This window comes from Pelobates fuscus, chromosome 5 (assembly GCF_036172605.1).
Source record: "Pelobates fuscus isolate aPelFus1 chromosome 5, aPelFus1.pri, whole genome shotgun sequence".
Taxonomy (NCBI): domain Eukaryota; kingdom Metazoa; phylum Chordata; class Amphibia; order Anura; family Pelobatidae; genus Pelobates; species Pelobates fuscus.
The window spans coordinates 63,256,496-63,271,559 of NC_086321.1; the positions used below are offsets into that span (position 1 = coordinate 63,256,496).

Genomic DNA, 15,064 nt, shown 5'->3' on the forward strand with positions numbered 1-15,064 from the left:
TTGATTCGTTTCAGCTGGTGTGACCACAGAATCTATTCAGACGGGCAGTGCAAGCCCCGACTCAGTGGGGTCAGAAGTCAAAGTTCAAGAGGAAGAGCATGATCTTGTGGATGATGATATCACAGCAGGTAATTAACAATTTTGTTTACTTATGACAAGATATGATTTTTTTTATTTATACCTTGTAATAATGGGCTTGATTTTATTAACCAAGATCAATTAATTACTTGTAAATATATAGCATTGTCCCGTAGAAGTCAGTGAAAGAAGTGCCATTGTATCGCCTGAGTTAAAAAGATTTCTGTTCATAGAATCAAATTAAATGTTTCCTTGTTTTTTTGTGTTTTTTTTTTTGCTTTTCTTTTGTAGGGGTGTAACTTTGTATTTTTATTATTAATAATTTATTATTATTTGTGCTGTGTGTAGAAATAAACAAATATATTGTATAAGTAATAAAGATTGTGTCTTAAAGCAGGGCTGGTAAACTTTGACTGAGCATCATAAGAAATGTATTCCATAATCCTCCGCAGTGACACACTGTCTAATCAAGAAAAATAGCTCTAAAACATCTGCAGTACCAACATTTGCCATTATTGTCCTGAAAAAAAAAAATACAGGCTTTATGGAAGAGATGACAAATGTCAATTTCATCCTGTTGATACAGTCATCTGCATTGCCATGCTATAATGCTTTGTTTCAATGCAACCGAGATGCACGTAACAAGCTTGTTTTCTTAAAAGGATTTAATACTCCTCCTGTGGGAAATGGCGAACTTCTAGGAGTCTAATGATCTCCCTAGACAATAGCAAAGCCATCATTATTTGTATTGTTTTCTTTCCTTTTTTCCTGTCTAAAATGTTAACTCTTCTTGGATGTATTGCTGTAAAAATAGTAACACTTTTTATAACTTTTTAATAAAAAAAATTTCCCCCATTTTAGTCTAAAGTGAAACACCTCACTTTTCTGGTCATTATGCAATGTCAATTTGTTTTAACTCTTTTTGTTGATTCCATTTGTAGATTCCAAAACACAAAGTCAGGGGTTTGTATATCACAATAATGTTTTAATACCGTATATACTAGAGTATAAGCCGACCCGAATATAAGTCGAGGCCCCTAATTTTACCCCAAAAAACTGGGAAAACTTATTGACTCGAGTATAAAACTAGGGTGGGAAATGCAGCAGCTACTGGTAAATTTCTAAATTAAATTAGATCCTAAAAAAATATATATTAATTGAATATTTATTTACAGTGTGTGTATATAATGAATGCAGTGTGTGTGTGTATGAATGCAGTGTGTGTGATGCAGAGCCTTGGTGGGGGGTGGGCATTTTTATTATTATTTTTTAATTATTATTATTTTAATATAACAATTTTTTTGTTTTATTAGTAATAATTTTTTATTATTATTTTATTTTATTATTTATATTTTTATTTATTTTTTTTGTCCCGCCCCTCCCTGCTTGATACATGGCAGGGAGGGGGGCTCTCACTCCCTGGTGGTCCAGTGGTGTGCACTGTGTAGGAGGGGGCTGGCAGAGAGCGTTTACTTACCTTTCCTGCAGCTCCTGTCAGCTCCCTTCTCCTCCGCGCCGGTCCGGTCAGCTCCCCTGTCAGCTCCCAGTGTAAGTCTCGCGACCGCGCGGAGCTGACAGGGGAGCTGACAGGGGAGCTGACAGGGGAGCTGACAGGGGAGCTGACAGGGGAGCTGACCGGACCGGCGCGGAGGAGAAGGGAGCTGACAGGAGCTGCAGGAAAGGTAAGTAAAACGCTCTCTGCCAGCCCCCAACAGCCCCTTGTCTGTATTATGGCAATGTAAGTTGCTATAATACAGACATTGACTTGATTATAAGTCGAGTTGGGGTTTTTCAGCACAAAAAATGTGCCGAAAAACTCGACTTATACTCGAGTATATACGGTAATCAATAATATCTAAGGCAATTATTAAGAGACAGAGAAAATCATATACAAATACACAAAAATAAGTCCTGCGCTCAGAGTCCCACTAATCCAGGGCGGCAGCAATGACTATAGTTCACATCAGCCCCAATACATACATACAAAAAAAAAAAATTATGTTCACACTATTCCAAATCCCTATGCATATTTAAATAAATGGAGGTTTTTAGCTTCACTCCAATGGCAATTAGATGTAAGCCCACCTGCCCTGTCAAGGCAAACCTCTTAGGTGGGGCCTACACTAACAATTCACTTTGCTTTGTTCAGCTTTAGGCAAATATATCTCTAATGAGACAGAGGGGTATTTTTCTAAATCTCTTCATACGTATTAACCCTTAATAGAGAACACATGGGATGGGTGGCAGCATTGTAACATAGCTGGGTGATACAAAAGCAAATACTAATACACAAATATAAGTCCTGCACTCAGACTCCCGCTACTCCCGGACAGCAGCATTGACCATAGTACACATCCGCACCAGGTATAGGTACTTTGGTAAAAGTTGGATTTACTCAACCCGGGTGTAAAACGTGCTAAAGTAGTGGAATAAAAGCAAGTAGTGGCTCCAGTATAAATGTGGACAGTACAAACGTGGCCTAAGCCGAGTGTTCACTATACAAGAGCGAATCCTGTATCCAAATATTCGCTAGCATACTAGTCTCTACTGTGGGGGAATGTCATGTACGACGACATACAAAGGTTTCATTCCCCTATGGAACGTTTTGTTAACCGTTTTCCTACATGTGTATTTGTGTAAGTGTGTGTTGTATATAGATTTTTTTGTTTAGTGTTTCCCAAAAAACTGGATTCTAAGTACTGGTAGTTAGCACATACTCTTGAACGTAATTTAATAATCCGCTGATGTTATCATAGCTATTATGGTAACCCAGATCAGTGGAAGTTATATTATTTACAATATAGATTTTTCACCCTTATAATTCAGTGGAAAGGCGCACAGTGTGAAGGTATAAATTGTTTACCTATACACTATTCTTTTAAACTGTAGAAAAAAGATAGGACTCCTCCCAGTCCTCACAATACAAATACAAAGAAAGGACCTCATAAAATGTTGAAAGTTTAAGGTGACCTTGGAGGGAACAAAATTTGCCATCTTGAGCTTTCAAGTTAGTATCGAATGGGTTCAGCAGTTGGTACCAAAGTGAGCCTGTTCATAAATACAATTGCCATACACATTGATTAAAAGATTACAGATTTGTAAGCAAGATGCCTCCTCGATTTTTGCAACTAATGTTTCTGACATTTATATAGTCGAACACGATCATATTCTTGTCCTACTCCATTTCCTGTCCATACATCTGAGAGTAGATGCTAAACTTTAGACACCATCAATGTTTGGTCTCAAGGCTTCATCTCTTTTCTTGTCTTCTTCCCCACTAGTCTATGGTTGCTACCCGCCAGGTGCTATGAGAAAAAATATTGCAATTCAAATTGTAAAATAAAACTTTAGAGCCAGCCAATACATAACGATTAGTTCTAACTGTGCCATTAAAAACTGTTCATATTTTTTAAATTACATTTTGTATTTTTAATTGTATAATTTTATACTTGTGATGGCAGTGAATGTGCAATTGTTTTCTCTGTAATGTGTAAAAGAAAAATCTAGAATGTTATCCATTTTCCAGTTGTTTATCGCATGAATTTGCTAAATGTTTTAGCTGTGTATGTTTGTTTTACCCCAAACAAAACATGCTTGGTAGTGAAAGGGTTAAGGAATTCCAATGGAAATTGAAAGGTACAAATTTTAACATTTTGCTTTTTAGTGAGCAATTTTACTTTTCTATAAACACTAGGTGGATTTGCACCTGGTCCTTTGCAAACAAGACATTCATTGTTTTCTTTTGGTTACTTTTTGTTATATTTTATTTTATTTACATCATTATTTTATCTTTTTTTTTTTTTATGGGAAAGTAAATCTGCAAAATGTATCCTTTTATGAATGCTGTTTTGCATTGGTTCCATACAGTAGTGAGTGCCCAATGGAGGTTCCAGAGTACCACTATAACTCAGTGTACCCCTAACTTCGCCCCTATCTTCATTGGCTTGTACAATGTCTATTTTCATTACCAACCTAACATGGTCCATATATCATAGACGGCAAATTCTATAATCCCCAGCTACCATCACCTCTGGGTGAGAATGATAGTAGCTGCAGTCCACAGAATGTGGAATGTGCAGAGTTTGACCTATGTAGGATATATCTTTGAACATTTAACCCTATTTCCGAACTTCCATGATCAGGTGAATGTGGCAACGTTTTATCAGCAATTGGAACACGCTTGTGGTGCATTTCTTTTGAACTTTTGATCAGTTTGTGTGTGTGATACATTTATATTAAAATCGAGCATCTATTGACATTTTACAGAACTTTCTTGGAAATATAAGTTGTTTTGAAATTATTCAGCCAATGTTAAAGCATTAAAATTATGCTGGCAATTTTCCATTCACCAGCTTTATATTCAGTTTTTATCTTCAATGTTAGGACAGTTCATATTAAGAGTTCTAAATGCATTTATTTGGCTTGCTTGTATGTCTTATGCTAATATATTTGAGATCATTAGATACTAATAGAGATGTTGGTATTTGCCTCTTAAGTAATGAAATGGCACTATCAATCAGGATGGAAAAGAATTATGTATTTCAGGAAAAAAAATGATGACTAAGCAACAGATCATGGATAATTTACAAGCAAAATAACCCTGATGACCTTTGTTTAAGACCCGCAAACCATGTCCTTTGGGTCAAGTTGGACTTAGAGAAATCAGTACATGGTGTATGCCTGCATTAAACACCCAAACACGCTCACAGTGTTATCCAGACATTGATCAAAGCGAGACTGAACAGCGAGGCTTTATTTACAAACAAGGAATTGGAAGAAACAGTCATTGTGGCTTTTGTTGGCAATTCCCACAGATCACTAGGAAGAAAAGGGAATCCTAGCCTATTTTCTCTTTTTAACCATTTTTTTGTGCGCAGTGGATGTGATTTAAATGATTTGTTTCCATTTCAAATAATTGTTTTTATATATCCACAAACACACACAGAAAAATGGGATAGCACTCTAGGATTTGTTTGAAACAATCAAATAAAATCTTTATTTTATTTTTCAGAGTTACATAAAATCTTTAATCAGATTTTATGTAAATCGTAAAACCCCAGATGTTGAGCTGAATCAGTGATAAACTGTTTTTAATGGTTTAATGCTAAACAGGTGTCCCCAACAGCTATCCCTTCTGTGCTGGTCAGAATGCTGAGGAAGTATCAATCTGAGCAGCAATGAGCGGCTGTGAAGACGATCACAGTACCCATTACTGGTATGAATTGGTATGGCTAAAGAGTGTAATTCTTAGCCCTACCCCAGGGGGCAGGCTGTGGGTGATTGGTGACTCTTACCCAGTGCAAAACAGCTGGAAAATGGGTTAACACTAAGTGGAGTGACAGTGCCAGGTGCCTGCAGGCACTATAAGTAATAGAATGAAATGGTTATTAGTATTGTCATTTATTTAGCGCCAACTAATTTTGCAGTGCTTTACAAAATTTATAGTGCTCAATTTAAACCTCCTGACTGGTAGTACTCTGATCACACAAACCATTATTCCATTAACGTCATGCATTTGTATATTATTAGCGTAGTCAGTTGTCCTGGCTTATAGTGGTCCGTAGCCCATTCCACAAGACATTCCAATGGTTTAGGTACTGTCAACAAATCTGGGAAATGCCAAAATCCTGGTCTCTTGGCATGTTTTGAGGACCAATATTTTGGAACTAATTGCATATTATACCATTACCATGATTTACTGATAACTCTTACTTTAATTCAGTGGACAATAGCATGCAGTAATGTAAACCTTCATCATGGAGATTCAACTTGTTGATTTGTTGACTGCCCTATTGATTTATACTCTCTAGTAAATAAGCATATCCCATCTAACCTTTTTGCAAAAGACTGTCCTCTGCTCATACTCACACCTTTGTGTACTTTGTATGGAATATATTGTATACACACTCCTTGTAGACTGTAAACACATTGTGAACAGGCTTATCACCACCGTTTGTCCAACTGCTCTTGTTGAAACAACTGGTTTCTCCACCAGCTGTAAAGTGCTCCGGAATATGTTGGTGTTTATATGGCATACTAATGAGCTTGACTGTGTGTGTGCTGCATTCAATGTCTGAGAGTATGGCTAATTAATTGTGTCTCTGTGTATCTTATTTACCCTTTAAGTTCCAGAGATCCACCCACGGCAATGTTTTTCAATGTATTAAATACAGCCCTAGAGTCCAGAAGTTAATGAAAAAATTCCCACAGAATTCTTTCAACACCTATATTAGACATTTTATCTCAATGCGACACTTGGTCCAGCTACCATTAGGTTTATGCCTATCTAGGAAAATTTGGGCAAATATATTTAAGAAAATAGTCCTTCATACTCTGGGTCATTCATGCTAAAAGAAAAAAAGATCCATTGTACTTGATATTTTTTTTTTAACACACAAATGCCTGACCACTATAGAACAAAGTAGTGTCTCCTATTATATTATTGAAGAAGAGAAAACAGTCACATAGTCTGAGAAGATCCAGCTATACAAATGTAGCCCACAATCAATGGAAGCTAATTACATTTATTTTTAAATGAATAGTCTTAACAGAAACAGCCCAGATGGGATGCGGGCAGTAGAAAAATCAGACTTGATTGAGACAATTTCAGTCTTTACCCAGCCGTCTTGAAAATATGATGCAGCTCTTTTCTATATCTGGCATTTTCTAAAGCTAATATCTATTGATCGCCTCTGCAGAGGATTGCCTGTGTGCAATGGTCAACAAGAATTTCTTCAGTCCAACTTAAGGTTCACCAAACACTTTCATTTATCCACATAATTTTTTAAAAGGATCACTTTCACATTAATCCTTTTAAGGATTAATGCATTTCAGTTTAGGCAGTGAAAAAGCTGAAGCCGGTTACAGGAAAATAGCTTAGATGATGCTAACGTATTACATGTGTTTGGACGAGGAAAGGGTGAGGGGGGGGGGGTATAGTCTGCCGCGAGTTTTAAATATTAATATCATCCAGTCTTTAAATTATCTGTTTTCTGTCATGAATTACTTTAGTATAGAAATCTATTTGTTCTAAATAGGTTTGTGTCGTTTTCTTCATCACTCTAGCTTGTTTTCTGTAGGAATCCGGAATACTTGAGTTTGGTACCGGGAAAAAGAGTTGCATGTGATTTATTTTAATTTTTGTATTATTAACTAGTTAATAGCATTTGTATGTTGAATTATTTTCTTTTTAGTTTGCTAGGAAGACAATGCTTCATGATATGTCTATCATGTATAGCTTAATACAGTTCTTTTCCTCATCTTTCCCTCGAGGAGCCTCTCTTTTTTTTTTTTTCCCCTTTAAGTACCTCTCTATCTCACTTTCCAGGCTGGTCTCTTCCATTTTTTGGCTTCTTGGATCCTCTCTTTGTCTTCCCATGGGCTCCTCTTTACCATCCTTCACTGTTGGTCTTCTCTTTTTCAGTCTTCCCCCTGCGAGCACCACTCTGTCTTCCCCCTGCGAGCATCAACCTTTGTCTTCCCCCCGCGGGTGCCACTCTGTAGTCCTTCCCCCTGCGGGCGACACTCTGTAGTCCTTTCCCCTGTGGGCGCCACTCTGTAGTCCTTTACCCTGCGGGCGCCACTCTGTAGTCCTTTACCCTGCGGGCGCCACTCTGTAGTCCTTTACCCTGCGGGCGCCACTCTGTAGTCCTTTACCCTGCGGGCGCCACTCTGTAGTCCTTTCCCCTGTGGGCGCCACTCTGTAGTCCTTTCCCCTGCGGGCGCCGCTCTCTGGTCCTTTCCTCTGCGGGTGCAGCTCTCTCGTCCTTTCCTCTGCGGTCGCCGCTCTCTCGTACTTCCCGTGCAGGCGCCGCTCTCTCATCCTTCCCTCTGCGGGAGCCGCTCTCTCGTCCTTCCCTCTGCGGAAGCCGCTCTCTCGTCCTTCCCTCTGCGGAAGCCGCTCTCTCGTCCTTCCCTCTGCGGAAGCCGCTCTCTCGTCCTTCCCTCTGCGGAAGCCGCTCTCTCGTCCTTCCCTCTGCGGAAGCCGCTCTCTCGTCCTTCCCTCTGCGGAAGCCGCTCTCTCGTCCTTCCCTCTGCGGAAGCCGCTCTCTCGTCCTTCCCTCCGCGGAAGCCGCTCTCTCGTCCTTCCCTCCGCGGGAGCCGCTCTCTCGTCCTTCCCTCCGCGGGAGCCGCTCTCTCGGCCTTCCCTCCGCGGGAGCCGCTCTCTCGGCCTTCCCTCCGCGGGAGCCGCTCTCTCGGCCTTCCCTCCGCGGGAGCCGCTCTCTCGGCCTTCCCTCTGCGGGAGCCGCTCTCTCGGCCTTCCCTCTGCGGGAGCCGCTCTCTCGGCCTTCCCTCTGCGGGAGCCGCTCTCTCGGCCTTCCCTCTGCGGGAGCCGCTCTCTCGGCCTTCCCTCTGCGGGAGCCGCTCTCTCGGCCTTCCCTCTGCGGGAGCCGCTCTCTCGTCCTTCCCTCTGCGGGAGCCGCTCTCTCGTCCTTCCCTCTGCGGGAGCCGCTCTCTCGTCCTTCCCTCTGCGGGAGCCGCTCTCTCGTCCTTCCCTCTGCGGGAAGCCGCTCTCTCATCCTTCCCTCTGCGGGAAGCCGCTCTCTCGTCCTTTCCTCTGCGGGCGCCGCTCTCTCGTCCTTCCCTCTGCGGGCGCCGCTCTCTCGTCCTTTCCTCTGCGGGCGCCGCTCTCCCGTCCTTTCCTCTGCGGGCGCCGCTCTCCCGTCCTTTCCTCTGCGGGCGCCGCTCTCCCGTCCTTTCCTCTGCGGGCGCCGCTCTCTCGTCCTTTCCTCTGTGGGCGCCGCTCTCTCGTCCTTTCCTCTGTGGGCGCCGCTCTCTCGTCCTTTCCTCTGTGGGCGCCGCTCTCTCGTCCTTTCCTCTGTGGGCGCCGCTCTCTCGTCCTTTCCTCTGTGGGCGCCGCTTTCTCGTCCTTTCCTCTGTGGGCGCCGCTCTCTTGTCCTTTCCTCTGTGGGCGCCGCTCTCTCGTCCTTTCCTCTGTGGGCGCCGCTCTCTCGTCCTTTCCTCTGTGGGCGCCGCTCTCTCGTCCTTTCCTCTGTGGGCGCCGCTCTCTCGTCCTTCCCTCTGCGGGCGCCGCGCTCTTGTGCTTTCTTCTTTCTGACCAGAGTATGCAACATGATCAATTTACCGTGCATTTTCGATGCAGATCGGTGATCTCACAAGGATACGGATGGAAAACTGTCTGGAAAGGTGAGTATTGTGAGAAAGGTTTACTGGACAAACAAAGTGGAACTCACTTAAGCCCTACCCTTTGTCAGGTTTTGTCATGTTTTAGAAAAATACGTAAGACAAAGTAGTTTTTTCATAGCCTTATTTTTTAAAAATATAAATACGGTAGGTTAAAAAGGAAGAAAAAGAACAGATTCTTGAAGACTAAGAGAAGAAGAAACTAAAAAAGGTATGTGTGATGTGACAGAGCCACTTAAAACCGTGTCTTAGGCTTGCTATATAAACATGATGGCCTGCTGATTATTGGTTCTAAAACACATCCTGTACCAAGCTTAAAGGGATACTCTAGGCACCAGTGCTACTTTAATGCTTCTGATAGGTTTTTGCCTCCTTAACCCCTTAGTGACCCAACCGTTTTTCAATTTTCTTACCGTTAAGGACCAGGGCTCTTTTTACATTTCTGCGGGGTTTGTGTTTAGCTGTAATTTTCCTCTTACTCATTTACTCTACCCACACATATTATAAACAGTTTTTCTCGCCATTAACCCCTTAAGGACCAAACTTCTGGAATAAAAGGGGATCATGACGTGTCACACATGTCATGTGTCCTTAAGGGGTTAAATGGTCTTTCTAAAGATACCATTATTTACATCATATAATATAACTTACTATAATTTTTTTTTTTTAAATATGATGAACAAAGGTAAAAAAAAACACACCTTTTCTAACTTTGACCCCCAAAATCTCTTACGCATCTACAACCGCCAAAACCCATGCTAAATAGTTTCTACAGTTTGTCCTGAGTTTAGAAATGCCCAATGTTAACATGCACTTAGCTTTTTTTGCAAAGTTATAGGGCTATAAGTACAATTATCACTTTGCTATTTCCAAACCATTTTTTTTTTCAAAAATTAACACAAGTTACATTGTAACACTGATATCTGTCAGGAATCCCTGAAGAACCCTTCACATATATATATATATATATATATATATATATATATAATATATATATATTTTTTTTTTTAAATGGTGATTTGTTTGACACAAATAGCAATTTAAGAATACATGTACGGAGAACTTTAAGGGTTACTGCCACAGAACACCCCAATATGTGTTCAGCAACATCTCCTGAGTACAGTGATACCACCCATGTATAGGTGTGTCTTGTTCTATGGGGCCTAAGAGACCTTATTTGGAGGGTGCCCATTCCAGTTTTTCAACTTGGAATTTTCACAGCTGGTCCTCATGCACCCATGTCCTATTTGGGACATTTTTGAAGCCAGCCAACGTAATATACCCCCATCAAACCATATATTTTTGAAAAGTAGACACCCTAGCTTATTTCAAATGGTGGTATTTTAACCCTTGCCATGCACTAATTCTACCACCAGTCTTTGTCAAACTTTTGGGTAGTAAATATTTTATTTTTCTCTCACATTGTACTTTAGGCATTGATTCTCAGTTCCTGTTATGTATTACTGACAAAGAACACCCCGATATGTGTTCAGCAACATCTCCCGAGTACAACAGTGCCCCCAATGTACAGGTTTTATGGGTTTTTGCAAACTTACAGGGGTCAAATGTAGGGCTTTCACATTTCCATGTTTGCACATTGACATTTGCTAGATTGGTTTGCTGGGCCTATATTGCCTTTGAGACCGTATAGCAGCCCGGGAATGAAAATTAACCCTATCATGGCATACCATTTGTAAAAGTAGACAACCCACGGTATTCACAATGGGGTATGTCCAGTCTTTTATAGTAGCCACTTAGCCACAAACGCTTGCCAAAGTTAGCGTTCATATTTGTCTTTTGCATTTTTTTAACACAAAAACTGCAATTTTATTGGTGATTTCATCGCCGTGATAAGTTTTACTGTTGTAAACACTCCTATTTGTGTTCAACGAAGTCTCCCGAGTATAACTATACCCCCCATGTACAGGTTTTATGGTGTTTTGGAAAGTATATGGTCAATTTAGGGATTTTCCAATTCAGTTTGCCAGATTGGTTTGCTGGGTCTGTGTTGCCTTTTGAGACTATATGGTAGCCCAGGAATGTGAAATAACCCCATCATGGCATACCATTTTCAAATGTAGACACCCCAGGGTATTCCAAATGGGGCATTTCCAGATTTTTGTAGTAGCCACTTAATCAATAACGCTGGCCAAAGTTAGCGTTTTTATTTGTTTTTTTATAAATGTTTTTTTTCCCAATTTATATTGTTATATCTATCTCTCTCGCGCACACATATAATACGTGTGTATATAATACGTATGTGTATATACACACACTTTTATTTCCTATATATGTATAATATATTCTAATTAATACATTTTATAATATATTATACATATATGTATATGATTTTATTATAAGTGTATTTTGCGATATATGTAGTAGCCACTTAATCAATAACGCTGGCCAAAGTTAGCGTTTTTATTTGTTTTTTTATAAATGTTTTTTTTTCCAATTTATATTGTTATATCTATCTCTCTCGCGCACACATATAATACGTGTGTATATAATACGTATGTGTATATACACACACTTTTATTTCCTATATATGTATAATATATTCTAATTAAAACATTTTATAATATATTATACATATATGTATATGATTTTATTATAAGTGTATTTTGCGATATATGTATAATATTTTTTGCTTTTTAGCAGCCTTGGGGACTTTCTGACTGCTCAGATAGTCCCTCTGCTGGCAGCTCCTAGACTCCTATTGCCGCGGCGTGATCATGGTGGTCACATGGCCCTGGAGGGCCAGGGTGGCTGGAGCTGCTGCAGAGGGACTGCTGGCGTCTCCCTGGCAGTCCCCCCCAACCGTGATCACTGGTCCAGCTAAGTCTAGGGCTCCTATTTGCCGCGGTCGTACTAGGTACATCCACGGTCCTTAAAGACAGTTTTTTTTTTTTTTTGTCGGACGTACTTAGTACATCCATGGTCGTTAAGAGGATATACATATATATATATATATATATATATATATATATACCGGTGTGTGTGTCATTCTAAGTGTATTTTGATATAAATATTTATATATTAATATCAAAATGCAGTGAGAATAAAATTACATATATATAATTTAAAAATATATATTTTTACAGTTTTTTATATTTAATGTTTATATATATATATATATATATATATATATATATAATTATATATATAAAACATGGTGAGTTGAGTTGATGCCAAAGAGCTTGATTTTGGTCTCATCTGACCACAATATTTTCACCCAGTTCTCCTCTGAATCATTCAGATGTTCATTGGCAAACTTAAAACGTACCTGTACATGTGCTTTCTTGAGCAGGGGGACCTTGCGGGCGCTGCAGGATTTCAGTCCTTCAGGTTGTAGTGTGTTACCAATTGTTTTCTTGGTGACAATGGTCTCAGCTGCCTTGAGATCATTAGCAAGATCCTCCCGTGTAGTATTGAGCGGATTCCTCACTGTTCTCGTGATCACTGAAACTCCACAAGGTGATATCTTGCATTGAGCACCAGACCGATGCAGACTGAGAGTTATTTTGTGTTTCTTCCATTTGCGAATAATCGCACCAACCGTTGTCACCTTCTTACCAAGCTGCTTGGCGATGTTCTTGTAGCCTATTCCAGCCTTGTGTAGGTCTACAATCTTGTCCATGACATCCTTGGACAGCTCTTTGGTCTTGGCCATGGTGGAGAGTTTGGAATCTGATTGCTTGCCTCTGTGGACAGGTGTCTTTTATACAGGTAACAAGCTGAGATTAGGAGCACTCCCTTTAAGAGAGTGCTCCTAATCTCAGCTCGTTACCTGTATAGTAGACACCTGGGAGCCAGAAATCTTGCTGATTATTAGGGGGTCAAATGCTTATTTAACTCATTGATGTGCAAATCAATTTATAACTTTTTTGACATGTCTTTTTTTTGGATTTTTAAATTTATTTTTTTGTTATTCTGTCTCACTGTTAAAATACACCTACTATTAAAATTATAGACTGATCATTTCTTTGCCAGTGGGTAAACGTTCAAAATCAGCAGGGAATCAAATACTTTTTCCCCTCACTGTATGGGAAAGCATTGTGATTGGCTCAGAGAATCACTTCTGATGATGTCAACCAAGCAGGCAGATCCGAGACAGCAGCCGCAGACTTGACTAAAAGTAAGATTTTACTATATTTAGGTGGCTAAGGGAGGGCCAAGGGGAGCTTGATGGTGATTTTAGCTCTATAGGGTCAGGAATACGTTTGTATTTCTGACCCTATAGTGTCCCTTTAAACAGTATGGTAGAAATTGTGATAGAACCAACGGAAAAGCTTTGGTCACAAACGCGTTGCATCACAAAAAAGTGTTGGTCCTTAAGGGGTTATGATATACTAATAGTTTCTGTTGATTGCAATATCCATTATTTTTAAATTCATAGAGGTTCTTTTCCTGAAGGTTTAAGACAGTGGTTTCCAGTGATTTGTTTTAGAAAGAAAGGAGAAAAAAAAAACAAAAAAAACATAGACATAACTGGGTAAGGTGTGCCTTGAGCCCTGGTTTAAGATTTTATTTTGTAGAACGAAGATCTTTGGAAAAACCTCATTAATTTGATATTTTTTTTTTTTTGTTTTTAAGTTATATTTTTTTATTTTATTTTTCCTATATTTCAGTAGAAATGTGATCTTTTTTCTTCAAACTATTTATATCGGGAAAGGCTTTTTAGCACTACTGATATTTTTTCGGGATGTCAGTGATGACCGCTGAGGGAGAACCTTAATTATGCAATAAAATGTTTTACTGCACTTTTACACCAGGTCGGATTTCTGCTTTTGCTGAAATAAGACTTTAATATTTATTAGTTTTTTTTTAGTATACAGTTAAAGTCCACAGATTTGCACATAGTATATGATCCTAACGTAGAACACCTGCTAACAACATAATGGTCTTTAAATTGCACTTCACTTTACAGAATAGTCTGTTTTTTATAATAAACCTACCGCTATTCAACATCTAGAGATGGACCTATGCCTTCCCAGTTAGGCCATCATGGCACGTATTCTGGTCACTCCATAGTGACTGCAAATATGTCCATGTAAGTAAATTACTCTATGAGGAATCCTTAATTAAAATTTTGTTTTGGCTGTGAGTAGCCTCACACAGGTATATCCATATGTTCTGTATTTATTGCAGCAAATTGAACTGGAGATTGCAGTACACCAAGCACAAATGAACTTGCTGCTCCATTGAAGCTCCCCTAGATTAGATAAATAATTTCTTTGGTGCAAAACCGTGTTTATTTAACCAAGAGAGAGCAACTCCATGCTGCTAAAATATGCTTTGTTTTGTTCCCCGATTTCTGCCCCAAGCAATGCTTTTTATCTTCTTTTGTTAAAGCTAATGTATGTCCTCTCTTATTGTTTAAATGTCGTACACACGCTGGATCTCTTCTCCACCAGCATTCCAACATATGTCCATGTAATGCTTCTGACACAAGACAGCTACATTTTTTTTTTTTTTTATCAGAATTTAAACTGGGTATGCTGTACTTCATTTACTAGCTTGAAAATAAATCGGTAAAATGTTGTTTTTTTTGTTTTTTTTATTCAAATCAGTGATTAAGGGATAGGTACTTAAAAAGGAACTTGTTGCAAGGTGTATGTCTTTGGAAATATCTCATACTTGCGATAGTAGTTTGAGGGGAAAAAAAAGCAAAAGATTTAGAAGAACCATGGAAGAGGATAAATTAACATGTGACATGTTCATTTTTCTTTGAGGCTTGACAAATTTGTGTTAATTGGAACCGTATCGAAAGGGATATTGTCATTTCAAGCCTCATTGCCGTAGCAGTGATTGAAAGAGTATTTGTTGACTAATGATTCCT

The 15,064-nt window shown here is 39.5% G+C and overlaps 1 protein-coding gene across 4 annotated transcripts in view; it reads left to right on the forward strand.

Annotated features, from left to right (window-relative positions):
• The window catches only part of WDR7 (WD repeat domain 7), a 344,145-nt gene that overhangs the window by 138,308 nt on the left and 190,773 nt on the right, over positions 1 to 15,064 (forward strand). For all 4 annotated transcript variants that reach the window (XM_063453929.1, XM_063453930.1, XM_063453931.1 and 1 more), the window contains one exon: positions 15 to 128. In XM_063453929.1, the coding sequence (XP_063309999.1) occupies positions 15 to 128 (114 nt within the window). The remainder of the gene's footprint in view (positions 1 to 14; positions 129 to 15,064) is intronic.